Source organism: Salvelinus alpinus, chromosome 20, assembly GCF_045679555.1.
Source record: "Salvelinus alpinus chromosome 20, SLU_Salpinus.1, whole genome shotgun sequence".
NCBI classification, from domain to species: domain Eukaryota; kingdom Metazoa; phylum Chordata; class Actinopteri; order Salmoniformes; family Salmonidae; genus Salvelinus; species Salvelinus alpinus.
The window spans coordinates 23012854-23028467 of record NC_092105.1 but is presented as its reverse complement, the minus strand read 5'-3'; the positions used below and the strand labels follow the sequence as shown (position 1 = coordinate 23028467).

At 42.9% G+C, this 15614-nt stretch overlaps 1 protein-coding gene across 2 annotated transcripts in view; it reads right to left on the bottom strand.

Moving 5' to 3' along the window:
- Window positions 1–15614, bottom strand: part of LOC139546506 (mannosyl-oligosaccharide 1,2-alpha-mannosidase IB) — a 119951-nt gene that overhangs the window by 29343 nt on the left and 74994 nt on the right. For both annotated transcript variants that reach the window (XM_071354953.1, XM_071354954.1), the window contains exon 7: window positions 9048–9128. In XM_071354953.1, coding sequence (XP_071211054.1) covers window positions 9048–9128 — 81 coding nt within the window. The remainder of the gene's footprint in view (window positions 1–9047; window positions 9129–15614) is intronic.

Sequence of the window (15614 nt, the reverse complement as noted above, 5' to 3'; positions counted from 1 at the left end):
TCAATGACTGCCAAGCGAGGCAGAGCGACAGATTTTTAACCTTGTCAGCTCGGGAGATTCAATCTTGCAACCTTACAGTTAGTCCAATGCTCTAACACCTGATTACATTGCACTCTACGAGGAGCCTGCCTGTTACGCGAATGCAGTAAGCTAAGGTAAATTGCTAGCTAGCATTAAACTTATCTTATAAAAAACAATCAATCAATGACTGTCATTGCTCCAATGTGTACTTAACCATAAACATCAATGCCTTTCTTAAAATCAATACACAAGTAAATATTTTTAAACCTGCATATTTAGCTAAAAGAAATCCAGGTTAGCAGGCAATATTAACCAGGTGAAATTGTGTCATTTCTCTTGCGTTCATTGCACGCAGAGTCAGGGTATATGCAACAGTTTGGGCCGCCTGGCTCTTTGCGAACTAATTTGCCAGAATTTTACGTAATTATGACATAACATTGAAGGTTGTGCAATGTAACAGGAATATTTAGACTCATGGATGCCACCCGTTAGATAAAATACGGAACGGAATAAACGTTTTGTTTGAGGTGATAGTTTCCGGATTAGTCAAAGGTATATGGTTTAGAGAGAAATAGTCAGCGCGTTATAATTCCTGTAACTTGCGGCTGAACTTGAAAGGGGTTCCTTCGTTATTTTACCGTTCATGTCTTCCATAGAGAATGTCTTGATCTACTTCAAATAAGGTCTGTGTTTCGTGCAGGCTTAAACCGCCTCGACGTTTTGATACCCGTGTAAATCTCACTAGGATAAAGGTAACGTTTGTCAACATATTTTCATAAATCCACTCTACAAAAAATTATCTTCGCTTATATTTAGCCAATATTGATCAGAGTTACCTTGTCCTATGGATATCTACACAGTTATAAAATTGGCAAGGTGGCGTAAGCCTACACGAAACACAGACCTTATTTTAAATGAATCTAAAAATATCCTATGGAATAAATGAAGGAACCGCTTTTCAGGTTTTGCTAGAAGGTGTCATGGGAATTATGACTCGCACTTTGGTCGTCAATTCTTACCATGCCCATTATTAAAATAGGATTTCCTGCATATAGAAATCAGTTTTTGTTTTCAACATTCATCCCAGGTAACACTTTAAAATAAGTGTTCATTGTTCATTCAGTATTGTTGCAATTGTCATTATTACAAAAATGTGTGTGTGTATGATATATATATACAGTATATCACAAAAGTGAGTACACCCCTCACATTTTTGTAAATATTTGAGTATATCTTTTCATGTGACAACACTGAAGAAATGACACTTTGCTACAATATAAAGTAGTGATTGTACAGCTTGTATAACAGTGTACATTTGCTGTCCCCTCAAAATAACTCAACACACAGCCATTAATGTCTAAACCGCTGGCAACAAAAGTGAGTACACCCCTAAGTGAAAATGTCCAAATTGGGCCCAATTAGCCATTTTCCCTCAAGGTCTCAGGTGTGAATGGGGAGCAGGTGTGTTAAATTTGGTGTCATCGCTCTCACACTCCCTCATACTTCTCACACTCCCTCATACTGACTGGTCACTGGAAGTTCAACATGGCACCTCATGGCAAAGAACTCTCTGAGGATCTGAAAAAAAGAATTGTTGCTCTACATAAAGATGGCCTGGGCTATAAAAAGATTGCCAAGACCCTGAAACTGAGCTGCAGCACGGTGGCCAAGACCATACAGCGGTTTAACTGGACAGGTTCCACTCAGAACAGGCCTCGCCATGGTCGACCAAAGAAGTTGAGTGCACGTGCTCAGCGTCATATCCAGAGGTTGTCTTTGGGAAATAGACGTATGAGTGCTGCCAGCATTGCTGCAGAGGTTGAAGGGGTGGGGGGTCAGCCTGTCAGTGCTCAGACCATACGCCGTACACTGCATCAAATTGGTCTGCATGGCTATCGTCCCAGAAGGAAGCCTCTTCTAAAGATGATGCACAAGAAAGCTGAAGACAAGCAGACTAAGGACATGGATTACTGGAACCATGTCCTGTGGTCTGATGAGACCAAGATAAACTTATTCAGATGGTGTCAAGCGTGTGTGGCGGCAACCAGGTGAGGAGTACAAAGACAAGTGTGTCTTGCCTACAGTCAAGCATGGTGGTGGGAGTGTCATGGTCTGGGGCTGCATGAGTGCTGCCGGCACTGGGGAGCTACAGTTCATTGAGGGAACCATGAATGCCAACATGTACTGTGACATACTGAAGCAGAGCATGATCCCCTCCCTTCGGAGACTGGGCCGCAGGGCAGTATTCCAACATGATAACGACCCCAAACACACCTCCAAGACGACCACTGCCTTGCTAAAGAAGCTGAGGGTAAAGGTGATGGACTGGCCAAGCATGTCTCCAGACCTAAACCCTATTGAGCATCTGTGGGGCATCCTCAAACGGAAGGTGGAGGAGTGCAAGGTCTCTAACATCCACCAGCTCCGTGATGTCGTCATGGAGGAGTGGAAGAGGACTCCAGTGGCAACCTGTGAAGCTCTGGTGAACTCCATGCCCAAGAGGGTTAAGGCAGTGCTGGAAAATGATGGTGGCCACACAAAATATAGACAATTTGGACATTTTCACCTAGGGGTGTACTCACTTTTGTTGCCAGCGGTTTATACCTTAATGGCTGTGTGTTGAGTTATTTTGAGGGGACAGCAAATTTACACTGTTATACAAGCTGTACACTCACTACTTTACATTGTAGCAAAGTGTAATTTCTTCAGTGTTGTCACATGAAAAGATATACTCAAATATTTACAAAAATGTGAGGAGTGTACTCACTTTTGTGATATACTGTATATATATATATAAAAAAAAATATTTGAATTTTTTATAAATCGGCCGATTAATCGGTATCGGCTTTTTTTTGTCCTCCAATAATCGGTATCGGCGTTGAAAAATCATAATCGGTCGACCTCTAAAACATAGTGAATCTAACAGCGAGGAGGAGGAACTGCAGTACTTGAGTGGCATGGCGTTGGTGTGTGGGAAGCAGCCGCAAAAGGAGAAAACGGAATTAACTATAAAAACGAACATTACACCCGGCTAAAATGCGTTTCATAATACTGCATGCGATTTGGATCTCTGCACATGTCAATATTTTGATTTCGATGTGAATTAGATTAATTGTGCAGCCCTAACACACATAGAAGCACACAAACACACACACTCTCTGTCATCTCTCTCTCTGGGGGAGTATGCCACTGTGTATATGTAATAGAGTCCCATAAAATGATCAGAAGGTATACTGTGAAATCTGGTGAATGAGCCTGTTTAGTAAGAAGGCCCTCAAAGGCTCCAGGGAGAGACAGGATTAGGTCAACTCACGATTCTACGTCGATGGGGTTTACACCGTTTATTACTTCGCTAGTTATTGTTTAACTTAATCTTTTGTCATTCCTTTATTATTTGTCATATACTTTATTCTATGGTATCAGGCCTCAGAAACAAGCTTGGAAAACCATGGGAGTGTGTTCTTGGGAATTTATCCACAACTGCGTGACTGAATTTACTAATCAAGCAATTGAGCTGCGGTTTTACCTGGGCTCAGGCCATTCTAGCCAATCAAGATTGTAGGCCCTCGAACTTAACCAATTAAATTGCATGATTATCTTCTATATGGCCTGTAAGACCTAGCTGATTCTCTCACATCCATACTATTCATATGCAGTCCCTCCCTCCCTCGGTGCAATGGCAGCCGGCCAGTGTGACAGAGGGAGCGGTGTTCTGTATTTGATGGGCTCCATGTTTGACAATATGAAAGTGAGTCAAGCGCTCCCCAGCGAGACAGCCTCGGCTCACAGCACCAAACTGAAAGACATAGCAAAGTAGAGCACAGCATACATGATAAACCAGGGAGAGCGAGCGAGATGGAGGGAGGGAGAAAGGAAGGACAAATATGTATTGTAGAGACAGCTGTCTAGCTGCAGTGTGTCAGTGTCCCAGTTCATTATCTTACATTACAAGACCTGCTCCCTTCTCCTGTTTTCTCTCTGCAATCAGCTTGCTCTCTGTGTTTCCCGCCCTAGTCTCTCGCTCTCTCCCCATCACTCCCCCCCCATTGTTTCTCTCTCTGCGGAGAGGTTATTACTCTGTACAGGCTGTTGTCCTCCTGGTCTCAACAGTAGAGCGCCAGCAGCTTTCACCGAAACTACATATCCCAGAGGCAATAGCACCTTTCACCTAATCTACAAATCCCAGACCCTAGGATATTTTTATTTATTTTATTATAATTTCTTATTCTTATGGTCGATTCACAATATATACATTGATCTTTTAAAACGTTTCTTTAAATAAGCTTTGTTATACAATTAAAATATAAAATTCACTCCATTTCAAAGTCAGCCATAATCAAATGAATTCAGGGCTTGTGAAATTATACCTTGGTTAAATATAAGCCTCCCATAACCATAAAACCCACTGATAACGTAATTATTTTATCCAAATAGTTGAATCTGCTTTTTTGCAATCACTGATATGGCTTTCAAGTCGGTCTATGAAAATGCCCTTTGTTACAAATTGAACATGAACCATGCATGTTTCGGTCTCCATATGACCCATTCTGTTGGACCAAAAACTCAAATACAAATAGTGAGTTGAAACCACTTGTCAGAGAGGAAGAAGTGATCTCTCGTCTCGGGGGAGGGGCTTGGTGCGTGTATAAATGGGAAGGTGCACACAGCGAAGAAAGGAGCGAAAGGGGATGAGACCAAAAAGACATGAACAAGCGGACATACAGTGGTTCTTCCTTTAAAAGTTTCAAGCTTGCCCCGACCGTTAGTGGTAGATGGTGGCATTCTGTCGGCATTCTGTCATTGCACCACAATACCACAAGGGGGAGTTAGAACGCTGATCTATCAGTAGTCTAAATTGTGGCACAAATCGACTATCTTCTCTGGCACTAGAGTTGTGCATCAGGCAACAACGACAAACTGTCGGTGGTCCTGGAGTTAAGAGAGAACTTGGGTAAATACAATGGGGGAATTACACTTGACATGTGGAATGATGATTTTTGAAAAATAGGCATGGTGGGCTTTTGGCTTCTCTCCCTCTAAAAACAGAAATAAATAATTCTAATTAACAAACTGTTTTCATTTACCACAGTGTGAAAGACTGATAGCCCCTCTATAGAAAGTCCTTCTTTGCTGATGAAGATATCATTATTTTTTAAACAAGCCATAGAAAGTTGGTTGCAATTTCAGTTTAATCCACCAGAAAAGACAAAACAAATAATACAACAAATAGTGTGGTTAAATTCAAATATACTAATTGATTAAAAAAAACACGTTATTAATTGGAACCTTTATCAAGTGGAAGGGGGGAAAAGTAAGGAACTTGTCTGTCGGCCCTGCATTAAAGACCAAAATTGGTTAAAGAAGATTGTGATAAATAAAAATATACCAGTTTCATTTAAGGACCAAAAAAATGACAGCTGTGCCATATAGATTGCAAAGTAGTTGGGAAGAGATTTGAGATGTACCGATTCTATGGCACATGGTTTATGAACTGACAGATACTTTCCCGTTCCTCCTGAAAGCCTTAATCTGCTCACTTAAATGAACAGAGATCCTGGTCATGGTGCTACAGTATGTTGTTATAGCATCAAAGTGAGGACAATCGGCAATCTGCTGTATACATATGGCTTATTGTAAGCTGAAAGTCACACCTTTCAAGTACTCCTCACCCCACCCCAAACTCCCCCCTTAACACAGTTACCATTCAAAAATGAGCTATTTATAAAAAAAAATAATAAAAATGACATTGCGACCAAAGAAAACAGACAAAATTGACATAGTTCTCATCAAGCCAGCTACCCGTTCCAGGGTTAGGACTGTAACCACCAGAGGAAAATGAGATTGTGAACTCTGCAAACAACGTTTCCACTCTGAGAATGGTACTAATTAATACATTCATTCAATACATTGGAATACAAAAGAAGCCATCCACCCATGATGGACTATAAGCAGGACAATACACTTGCTAAGAAGGAGGGGAGGGGGAGCATTGTAATTATATAAAATCCCCTTAGATATTCTCTGTAAGGTTTAACATTTCTAAATCAATATCACAGACCAGATTTGCCCTAACGAAAAATGCCCCTTAGATATTAATTTAGAATCCTTAATTAGATCTACAGGGCCATTTTATTGATCTGCAAGTATTTTCATTCAGAAGCCACCTCTTAATGAGTTCCGAGAGCCGTGCCATACCAATTATTATTGGATTATTCACCATGGCAACCACTTGTTAGTATAAAATGGAAAATGATGTGCGTTTGAATTTTTTTATCGAATTCAATAATATATTTGTAGCACTGTAGATGCTGTGTTTTTATTTACAGTAGTGATGGACAGCTGGAGGCATTTTGTTTTTCACAAGCGTAGCAGGCAAACAACGTTCCCATGGGCTATTAGCAAGACAATAGACATCAACCTTTATAAAAGGATAGTCTAATAGCTCGGCTACTGTAGGTGTGAAAAAAAATCGCCCCAACTTGCAATGTATTAAGTACTCTAAAGTTGTACATTTCTAACTCTAAAACTCATGCAACCGCAAAATGTTGGATCAAGCATATATTGTACCGTATTTGCTCATCAACATATTTATGCTTTCGTTAATAAAATAATGATAAGAATACTCTTTCAAAATGCAGATGGTGGGAATAAATATCACTGAATGACAGAGCATGGGGACTGGTCTTTATAAATCAGATTTTTATGTGGAAATGTAAGGGTTCATTTGCTCTTCACTCGCAGCCACTTAGTAGCCTAGGCCTACACCCGACCGGTCACGTTGTACAGCACCATCTTTTCCTATCTGAAACCCTGAATTAAAATCGCTTTAGCCGTGATTGTAAAATTAAAATCAAGGCTCCCTTTGTTATTTAGTTTATAACTAAAATGCTTGACTGTAATTAAAGACATGGATGACTTGTATGCTGTCTGATGACATGCACAAATGAATGAGTGATTGATGTACTGTATATTTAAGCAGGCCTTTATGCCAATAAGTAAGTTACGCTAAAGCAGCTACAGTAACAAATGCATTTTTGTTTTCTTGGAATAGAAACACGTTGTCCAGTGCCATATCTTCCTAACGGAAACCCTTAGGCCTACAGTACCACAGCTACAGTAAGAAATACATTTACATTTTTCTTGGAATAGAAAAAAACTGTATTTAAATTAATTAAGCTACATTTCTAAAAATCAATCCCACATAGTCTGTTCTATTCAAGGCTCCCTTTGACTTAGGCCTACAGCTTCATGTCATTTCAATAACTTAGCTTCTCAAAGATGCCCTCTGGTGGGCAAACTAGCACTAACTACCATTAATGGCAACAATGGCTGACACTTAAATAACGTGCCATAGAATTTTGCGGCAGCCCGCATGCTGTGCTGCAGTACGACGCAACTTTTAAAGGAAGAACCACTGTAAATGGCCATGAAAAAATACAATAAACTGTTCTTGCGATACAGGCATTTCGAATATCGCACCAAAACATATATTCTATAAAATGAAATTCATTCAATATTGCCCAGCCCTACCAGAGGCGCTAGCACCTTTCACCTAAACTACATATCACAGAGGACCAAGCACCTTTCAGGAGAGAAAGGAGAGGGGCAGTGTGAAGGAGTTTGTGATAGAAAAAAATAAAGTGATGAAATTGGCAGAATGGAGGAAGAGAAGGGAAAGAAGAGGAGAGGGGGAGAGCAGAGGAGTAAACATCATCCATCACTGCATGGCAGGGCTAGTTCTCTGGCATGCACACATGGAATAAAGGACTCACAAAGAGCTATAACCCAATGGGACGAACGATATCACCCCTCCCAACCACACCACTCCTCCAGCCTCAACATCTCTCTGATTCCCTACCACACCACTCCTCCAGCCTCAACATCTCTGATTCCCTACCACACCCAGCCTCAACATCTCTCCGATTCCCTACCACACCCAGCCTCAACATCTCTCCGATTCCCTACCACACCCAGCCTCAACATCTCTCTGATTCCCTACCACACCCAGCCTCAACATCTCTCTGATTCCCTACCACACCCAGCCTCAACATCTCTCTGATTCCCTACCACACCCAGCCTCAACATCTCTCTGATTCCCTACCACACCCAGTCTCAACATCTCTCTGATTCCCTACCACACCCAGTCTCAACATCTCTCTGATTCCCTACCACACCCAGTCTCAACATCTCTCTGATTCCCTACCACACCACTCCTCCAGCCTCTGCAGAATTATCACCATTTATTCAGAGGGGAAAAGAGGCAGAGGTGAGAGTAACGTCAGAGAGTGAATGAGAAGAGGACAGTGGAAGTTAAGCAAGCGAGTGAAGGAAAGGAGGGGAGGAGAGATGAGCATTAAGAGGGAGCATGGAGCGCGGCCAGAGATCTGCTCCTGTTAGACGAGGAGCGTGGGGCCGGCAGAGAGGCCGAAACGCATGGCTGGAGCTCAATTCCACCACTCGCATTCCTCTAATAGGAGCAGGGAGAGGGGGATGACTGATACCGCAGGGGAGAGAGACAGAAAGAGAGGGGAAAAAGAGGGGGAGAGAGCGAGAGGGGGGGACAGGAGGAGGATTTGTGGTCATTTTCATTAGAGCTAGAGGGCAGATAAGAATGTTGGGAGGTGTGTGTGTTCATTAACATGGTGCACCTGAAGTGTTATTTCCCAGGCGACCATCTCTAACCTGTGAGCCTCCATCACTCCCCAGATGGCTAATGAAAGACGAAGCTGTGATCACACTATCCCCCTTTCTCTTCCTCTCTCCTTGCTTTCACTCCCTTTGCGTTCCTAATCTGAGCCTATTTTTCATTTTGCTCTCCCCTGCCTCTGCTTCTATACCTCTTTTGCATTCTGTTCAGCTGAACAAAGTCTGGTGCTTCATCAACAGCCTGTCAAATAACCCCACACACACACACAAAGTAAACCCTCCCCCATCTCCCACAATTGACACACACACACAGCAAAGACTCCCCCCTTTGCAGACACACACACACACACAGTGTAAACTAATCCCAGGTGAATAGTTACCTCCTGTCCTGAGAGGTAATAGGCGGCAAGCAGTCCTCCAATGAAGCGGATGTTGACCTCGAAGACAGACACCTCAGCGTTCTGAGGAAACAGAGGAGAGGGGGATCAATCAGAGACAGAGAACAGTACTGCCAGAGCAGCCTTGCACCAAAACCACATCCTATATACTGCACAGTAACACTAACACCAGTTTGTAATGGCACACATTCCTAAATTCAACTAGCCTACTATTCAGACCAACACTAACACCAAATTCATATGTCAGACTAATAAAAATAAGAAATGTACCTTTCCAAGTACTACCACAAATACAAACGTGTTCCCTGTGTAATACCCTCAACGTTCTCTCTAACAACCTGAATGGGCTGTAAATCCAACTGTCACCCTGGGAGAGTGGAGAAAGAGGTGGTGGGGAGGGGGGGCAGCCCTGTCAGAATCCACCTTCCGTCAGCTCCGCTACCCGTTTCCAACGACATTTAGGAGCCAGGTGCAGAGCGCCATCGTAAAACATCCTGTGTTAGAAAGCCTGTGGTTGGTCAGGTTATGCACACTACTGCACAACCCAAAATATGATAGCTGCCATATGGGTGACACACACAGTACCAAAAAAGAGAAGTGTCATTCAGGTGACTGAAAACCTCAACGGAGTAACTATAAGTCATTCTGCTTATGCAGACAATCAGAAACGTAACAATCATACACAGTCATTCAGGTGTCTCAATTCATGTCATTCATGTGACTCCTGTGAACACAATGTGTAAGAATGTGAATACTGAAAGACTTCATACAAAGTAGACGTGAGAAGTCATAAATGATCTTTCCTCACCCCTGCAGTATTTCAACTCCTTTGATATACGATTTGGCTTTTCATATTCAAAGGAATCTTGCATGAAACATTTAAAATATGTCAGAATTTTCCTTTAAACCATTTTAAATTGTGAATGAGTAATGTTACTCCATATTAAAATCAGGTTAATCAAATCCAAGTGGGACATCATGTACTAGGCCTAATTCATCTCCCACAGTGCTATCCATTCACATCAAAACTTACTTTAAACTCAGGTTTATTCATTCCAATCCCAGCGTTGACTAACAGACTACATTAATTCAGTCGTGTCAATTAGATCTGACTGCATTCAGAGTCATCCATCACTACAGGGTGGTCTAGTACAGGCCTTGCAGGAGCCATCCAGCTTTCAATGACTCACTACAAAGGACAAGCCAACATGGCAGCTATTTAATCATTCATTATTAGAGGCTTTAACACAGCGCACACACACGTTGAGCGCACGCACGCACACACACGCGTTGAGCGCACGCACACACACGCGTTGAGCGCACGCACGCACACACACACGCGTTGAGCGCACGCACGCACACACACACGCGTTGAGCGCACGCACGCACACACACGCGTTGAGCGCACGCACGCACACACACACACGTTGAGCGCGCGCACACACAACACGCGTTGAGCGCGCGCACACACACACGCGTTGAGCGCGCGCACACACACGTTAAGCGCGCACACACACGTTAAGCGCGCACACACACGTTAAGCGCGCACACACACGTTAAGCGCGCACACACGTTAAGCGCGCACACACACAGAACAAGAATAGACTGACGAGTTTCAGAAAAAAGTTATTTGTTTCTGGCCATTTTGAGCCTGTAATCGAACCCACAAATGCTGACGCTCCAGATACTCAACTAGTCTAAAGAAGGCCAGTTGTACTGCTTCTTTAAATCAGCACAACAGTTTTCAGCTGTGCTAACATAATAGCAAAAGGGTTTTCTAATGTTCAATTAGCCTTTTAAACTTGGATTAGCTAACCCAGCACGATAATGGGCCTCTGTACACCTACAGTTGAAGTCGGAAGTTTACATACACCTTAGCCAAATACATTTAAACTCAGTTTCACAATCCTGACATTTAATCCTAGTAAAAATCCCCTGTCTTAGGTCAGTTAGGATCACCACTTTATTTTAAGAATGTGAAATGTCAGAATAATAGAGAAAATGATTTATTTCAGCTTTTATTTATTTTATCACATTCCCAGTGGGTCAGAAGTTTACATATACTAATTGAGTGTTTGGTAGCATTGCCTTTAAATTGTTTAACTTGGGTGAACCGTTTTGGGTAGCCTCCCACAATAAGTTGGGAAAATTTTGGCCCATTCCTCCTGACAGAGCTGGTGTAACTGAGTCAAGTTGGTAGGCCTCCTTGCTCGCACGCTTTTTCAGTTCTGCCCACAAACTTTCGATGGGATTGAGGTCAGGGCTTTGCCAATATCTTGACTCTGTTGTCCTTAAGCCATTTTGCCACAAATTTGGAAGTATGCTTGGGGTTATTGTCCATTTGGAAGACCCATTTGCGACCAAGCTTTAACTTCCTGACTGATGTCTTGAGATGTAGCTTCAATATATCCACATAATTTTCCTCCCTCATGATGCCATCTATTTTGTGAAGTGCACCAGTCCCTCCTGTAGCAGAGCACCCCCACAACATGATGCTGCCACCCCCGTGCTTCACGGTTGGGATGGTGTTCTTCGGCTTGTAAGGCTCCCCCTTTTTCCTTCAAACATAACAATGGCCATTATGGCCAAACAGTTCTATTTTTGTTTCATCAGACCAGAGGACATTTCTCCAAAAATGATGATCTTTGTCCCATGTGCAGTTGCAAACCGTAGTCTGGCTTTGTTATGTGGTTTGTAGCAATGGCTTCTTCCTTGCTGAGCGGCCTTTCAGGTTATGTCGATATAGGACTTGTTTTACTGTGGATATAGATACTTTTGTACCTGTTTCCTCCAGCATTTTCACAAGGTCCTTTGCTGTTGTTCTGGGATCGATATGCACTTTTCACACCAAAGTCCGTTAATCTCTAGGAGACAGAACGCGTGTGTTATGTTCCCCAGTTTCTGTGTTGTAGTTTGTATTTGAGTGTGTGTGTTTCAGAAGATGGCTTCCTGAAATTCTCCCCAAGCAGCTGATTGGTCGGCCCCAATTGATGATTGGAGAGCTGACCCCGCCCCCTCGTCAAGACACAGCTGTCCCTAATTAACAATGCCTTCTGAAGCTATAAAAGCCAGTTCTGTTGTTCAGAAGAGAGAGATCATAGGCAGGCTGAGATCATTGCTGGAGATATTGAATGTGATATAGATCATTGCTGAGAGAAGGTTGATGGCTGAGGGTTATAGCATGTTGGTCGTTGGTATGTACTGTGTTAGTTGTTGCTGGGAGCAGTTGGTATGTTCTGTGTGAGATTGTTGCTCAGAGCTTATTTGATGTCCTTTGTTTATTAGTTTGGTTGAGATATTGTTGGTTCTTCTGTTTCATTTGTTCCCAGGGGGGAAGGGGAAGGCACCTAGGGAGTGCTTAGGCAAGAGGCCCGTGGGCATACATATACCCGTAGTATATTCATTGTCTAGGCACACTAGGTAAGACCTGGGCGGACCACCCCATGTATTTTGGTTAGTGCACCAGGTGGTGCTAAGTTAGGTAAGTAGTGGGTAGGCAGGTTAGATAGGAAAGGGGGAGCTTTGACATTTACTTTCTTTGCTTTGGTTCCGTCCAGCCCCTTCTCCCCATATTACCGTGTAAAGGAATAAAATCCTAGTAAACGGTCAATTCTGCCTTTTGTCGTCCTTTCGCACACCTACAGTCCCATACCTATTAAACTTCACGGTGAGTTGAGTTGCAGCAGGGTGTTGCGTTCCCTCTTCACAGAGGTGTGCGTAACAGCGTGTTAATACTTGCGTACTATTGTTTGTACAGATAAATGTGGTACTTTCAGGCGTTTGGAAATTGCTCTCAAGGAGGAACCAGACTTGTGGAGGTCTACAAATACATCCACAGGTACACCTCCAATTGACTCAAATGATGTCAATTAGCCTATCAGAAGCTTCTAAAGCCATGACATCATTTTCTGGAATTTTCCAAGCTGTTTAAAGGCACAGTCAACTTAGTGTATGTAAACTTCTGACCCACTATAATTGTGATACAGTGAAATAATCTGTCTGTAAACAATTGTTGGAAATTTGTGGAGTGGTTGAAAAACGAGTTTTAATGACTCCAACCTAAGTGTATGTAAACTTCCGACTTCAACTGTATATAGATATTCCAGCTACAATAGTCATTTACAACATTAACAAAGTCTACACTGTATTTCAATCAAGTTAATATTTTAATGGACAAAAACAATGTGCTTTTCTTTAAAAAAACAAGGACATTTCTAAATTACCCCAAACTTTTGAACGGTAGTGTGTGTATATATATATTTATCCTTCTATCCCTCTCCCTCAGAGCTGACCGGAGCGGTCCAGGGGTAAATTACATTCCACAGCGTCAGCCTGTCATAAACACTCACTGCCTGTGCTGTCATTACCTCTGCAGGGCTTTAATAACCCTAGCCAGAGCGAGCGAGGTTGAGGGAGAGAGACTGGTAAAACAGAGAAACAGACATGTGTCTCAGTCAGGAGTGTACTGATTGTAGTCCATTGGCCCTGTATGTGGTCTGGTGAGGGAGTTTATAAGCGAGAACCAGACAGACAAAGCCTCCTCTCAGCCTCTGCTCTCCTCTCTCAAGCAATCTCTCCCTCTCCTCTTTGCCTCTCCAATCTGCATATTTTGCATTCTCTCTCACCCCCCTCTCTTGCATACCTTCTCTGTTTCTCCTGGGTAAACAGCGTAAGGGTCTGGCTTAATGATCAGCGAGATGTACGGGCAGCCAATCCCCTCCCTGGCTAACTCAGACCACGCTCCGCTCCAGACTCCCAGGCCTACCACCAAATGATTCAACTTATCTGGCTCTGCACTGGAACTTCTGCTGCCGCAGCGTCAATAATACTGATAATATAATATACAGTGCATTCGTAAAGTATTCAGACCCCTTGACTTATTCCACTTTTTGTTACATTACAGCATCTACACACAATAGCCCATAATGACAAAGCAAAAATAGGTTTAGAAATGTTTGCAAAAAAAAACAAAACAGAAATACCTTATTTACATAAGTATTCAGACCTTTTGCTATGAGACTCGAAATTGAGCTCAGGTGCATCCTGTTTCCATTGATCAGTCTTGAGATGTTTCTACAACTTGATTGGAGTACACCAGTGGACAGGATTTGGAAAGGCACAGACCTGTCTATATAAATTTCCACAGAAAAAAATTCTAGATTCTCTGGTCTGATATAACCAAGATTGAGCTATTTGCCCTGAATGTCAAGCGTCACGTCTTGACGAAACCTGGCACCATCCCTACGGTGAAGCATGGTGGTGACAGCATCATGCTGTAGGGATATGTTTCAGCAGCAGGGACTGGGAGACTAGGCAGGATCGAGGGAAAGATTTACGGAGCCAAGTACACAGAGATCCTTGATGAAGATCTGCTCCAGAGGGGTCAGGACATCAGACTGGGGCGAAGGATCACCTTCCAACAGGACAACGACCCTAAGTACACAGCCAACAATGCAGGAGTGGCTTCGGGACAAGTCTCTGAATGTACTTGAGTGGCCCAGCCAGAGCCCGGACTTGAACCCGATCTAACATCTCTGGAGAGACCTGAAAATAGCTATGCAGCGATGCTCCCCATCCAACCTGACAGAGCTTGAGAGGATCTGCAGAGAAGAATGGGAGAAACTCCCCAGATACAGGTGTGCCACGGTTGTAGTCTCAAACCCAAGAAGACTCGAGGCTGTAATCACTGCCAAAGGTTCTTCAACAAAGTACTGAGTAAAGGGTCTGAATACTTATGTAAATGTGATCATTTATTAAAATTTTATTATAAACTTGCAAAAATATCTAAAAACCTGTTTTTGCTTTGTCATTATAAGGTATTGTGTGTAGATTAATGAGGGGAAAAAACTATTTAATCAATTTTAGAGTAAGGCTGTAAAATACTTACTTTGAATACTTTCCAAATGCACTGTATATGCCATTTAGCAGATGCTTTAATCCAAAGCGGCAGTCATGTGTGCGTACACATTTCTAAATAGCACCTTGTGTAATATACTATTCTAACTTGCAACAGTAAATTGAGATCCCGACTGGGGTTGATCCGAGGGCCTTCAAAAAGGGGGGCCCGCGAGCCGCCAGTTGCCCATCCCTGATGTAAACATATAGATCACTAACATCTCTCTCCATCTTCCACAATCTTCCTTTTCCTTCTCTCTCTCTACCCCAGAGCTGACCGGAGCAGTCCAGGGGTTAATTACATTCCACAGTGTCAGCCTGTCAAACATTCCCACACCACCTGTGCTGTCATTACATCTGCAGGGCTTTAATAACCCTAGCCTGAGAGAGAGCGAGGGGTAAAACAGAGAGGTCTCAGTCAGGGGTGTACTGATTGCAGTCCATTTGCCCTTTATGTGTTCTGAAACACTCTCCCTGCCCACATCATTTCCATGACTCCTACCAGCGTGTCCAGTTCTCCCTCCATCACAGCAACGCTAGACGCTCCTTTCCTCATGTCTCAAAAGGCTTTACTACTGGACAGGGACTAAAAACCAGAGCACTCTGTCCGTAGCTTATATGAAGACAACAAGCCAGAAGGTGGCAAAGTACAGT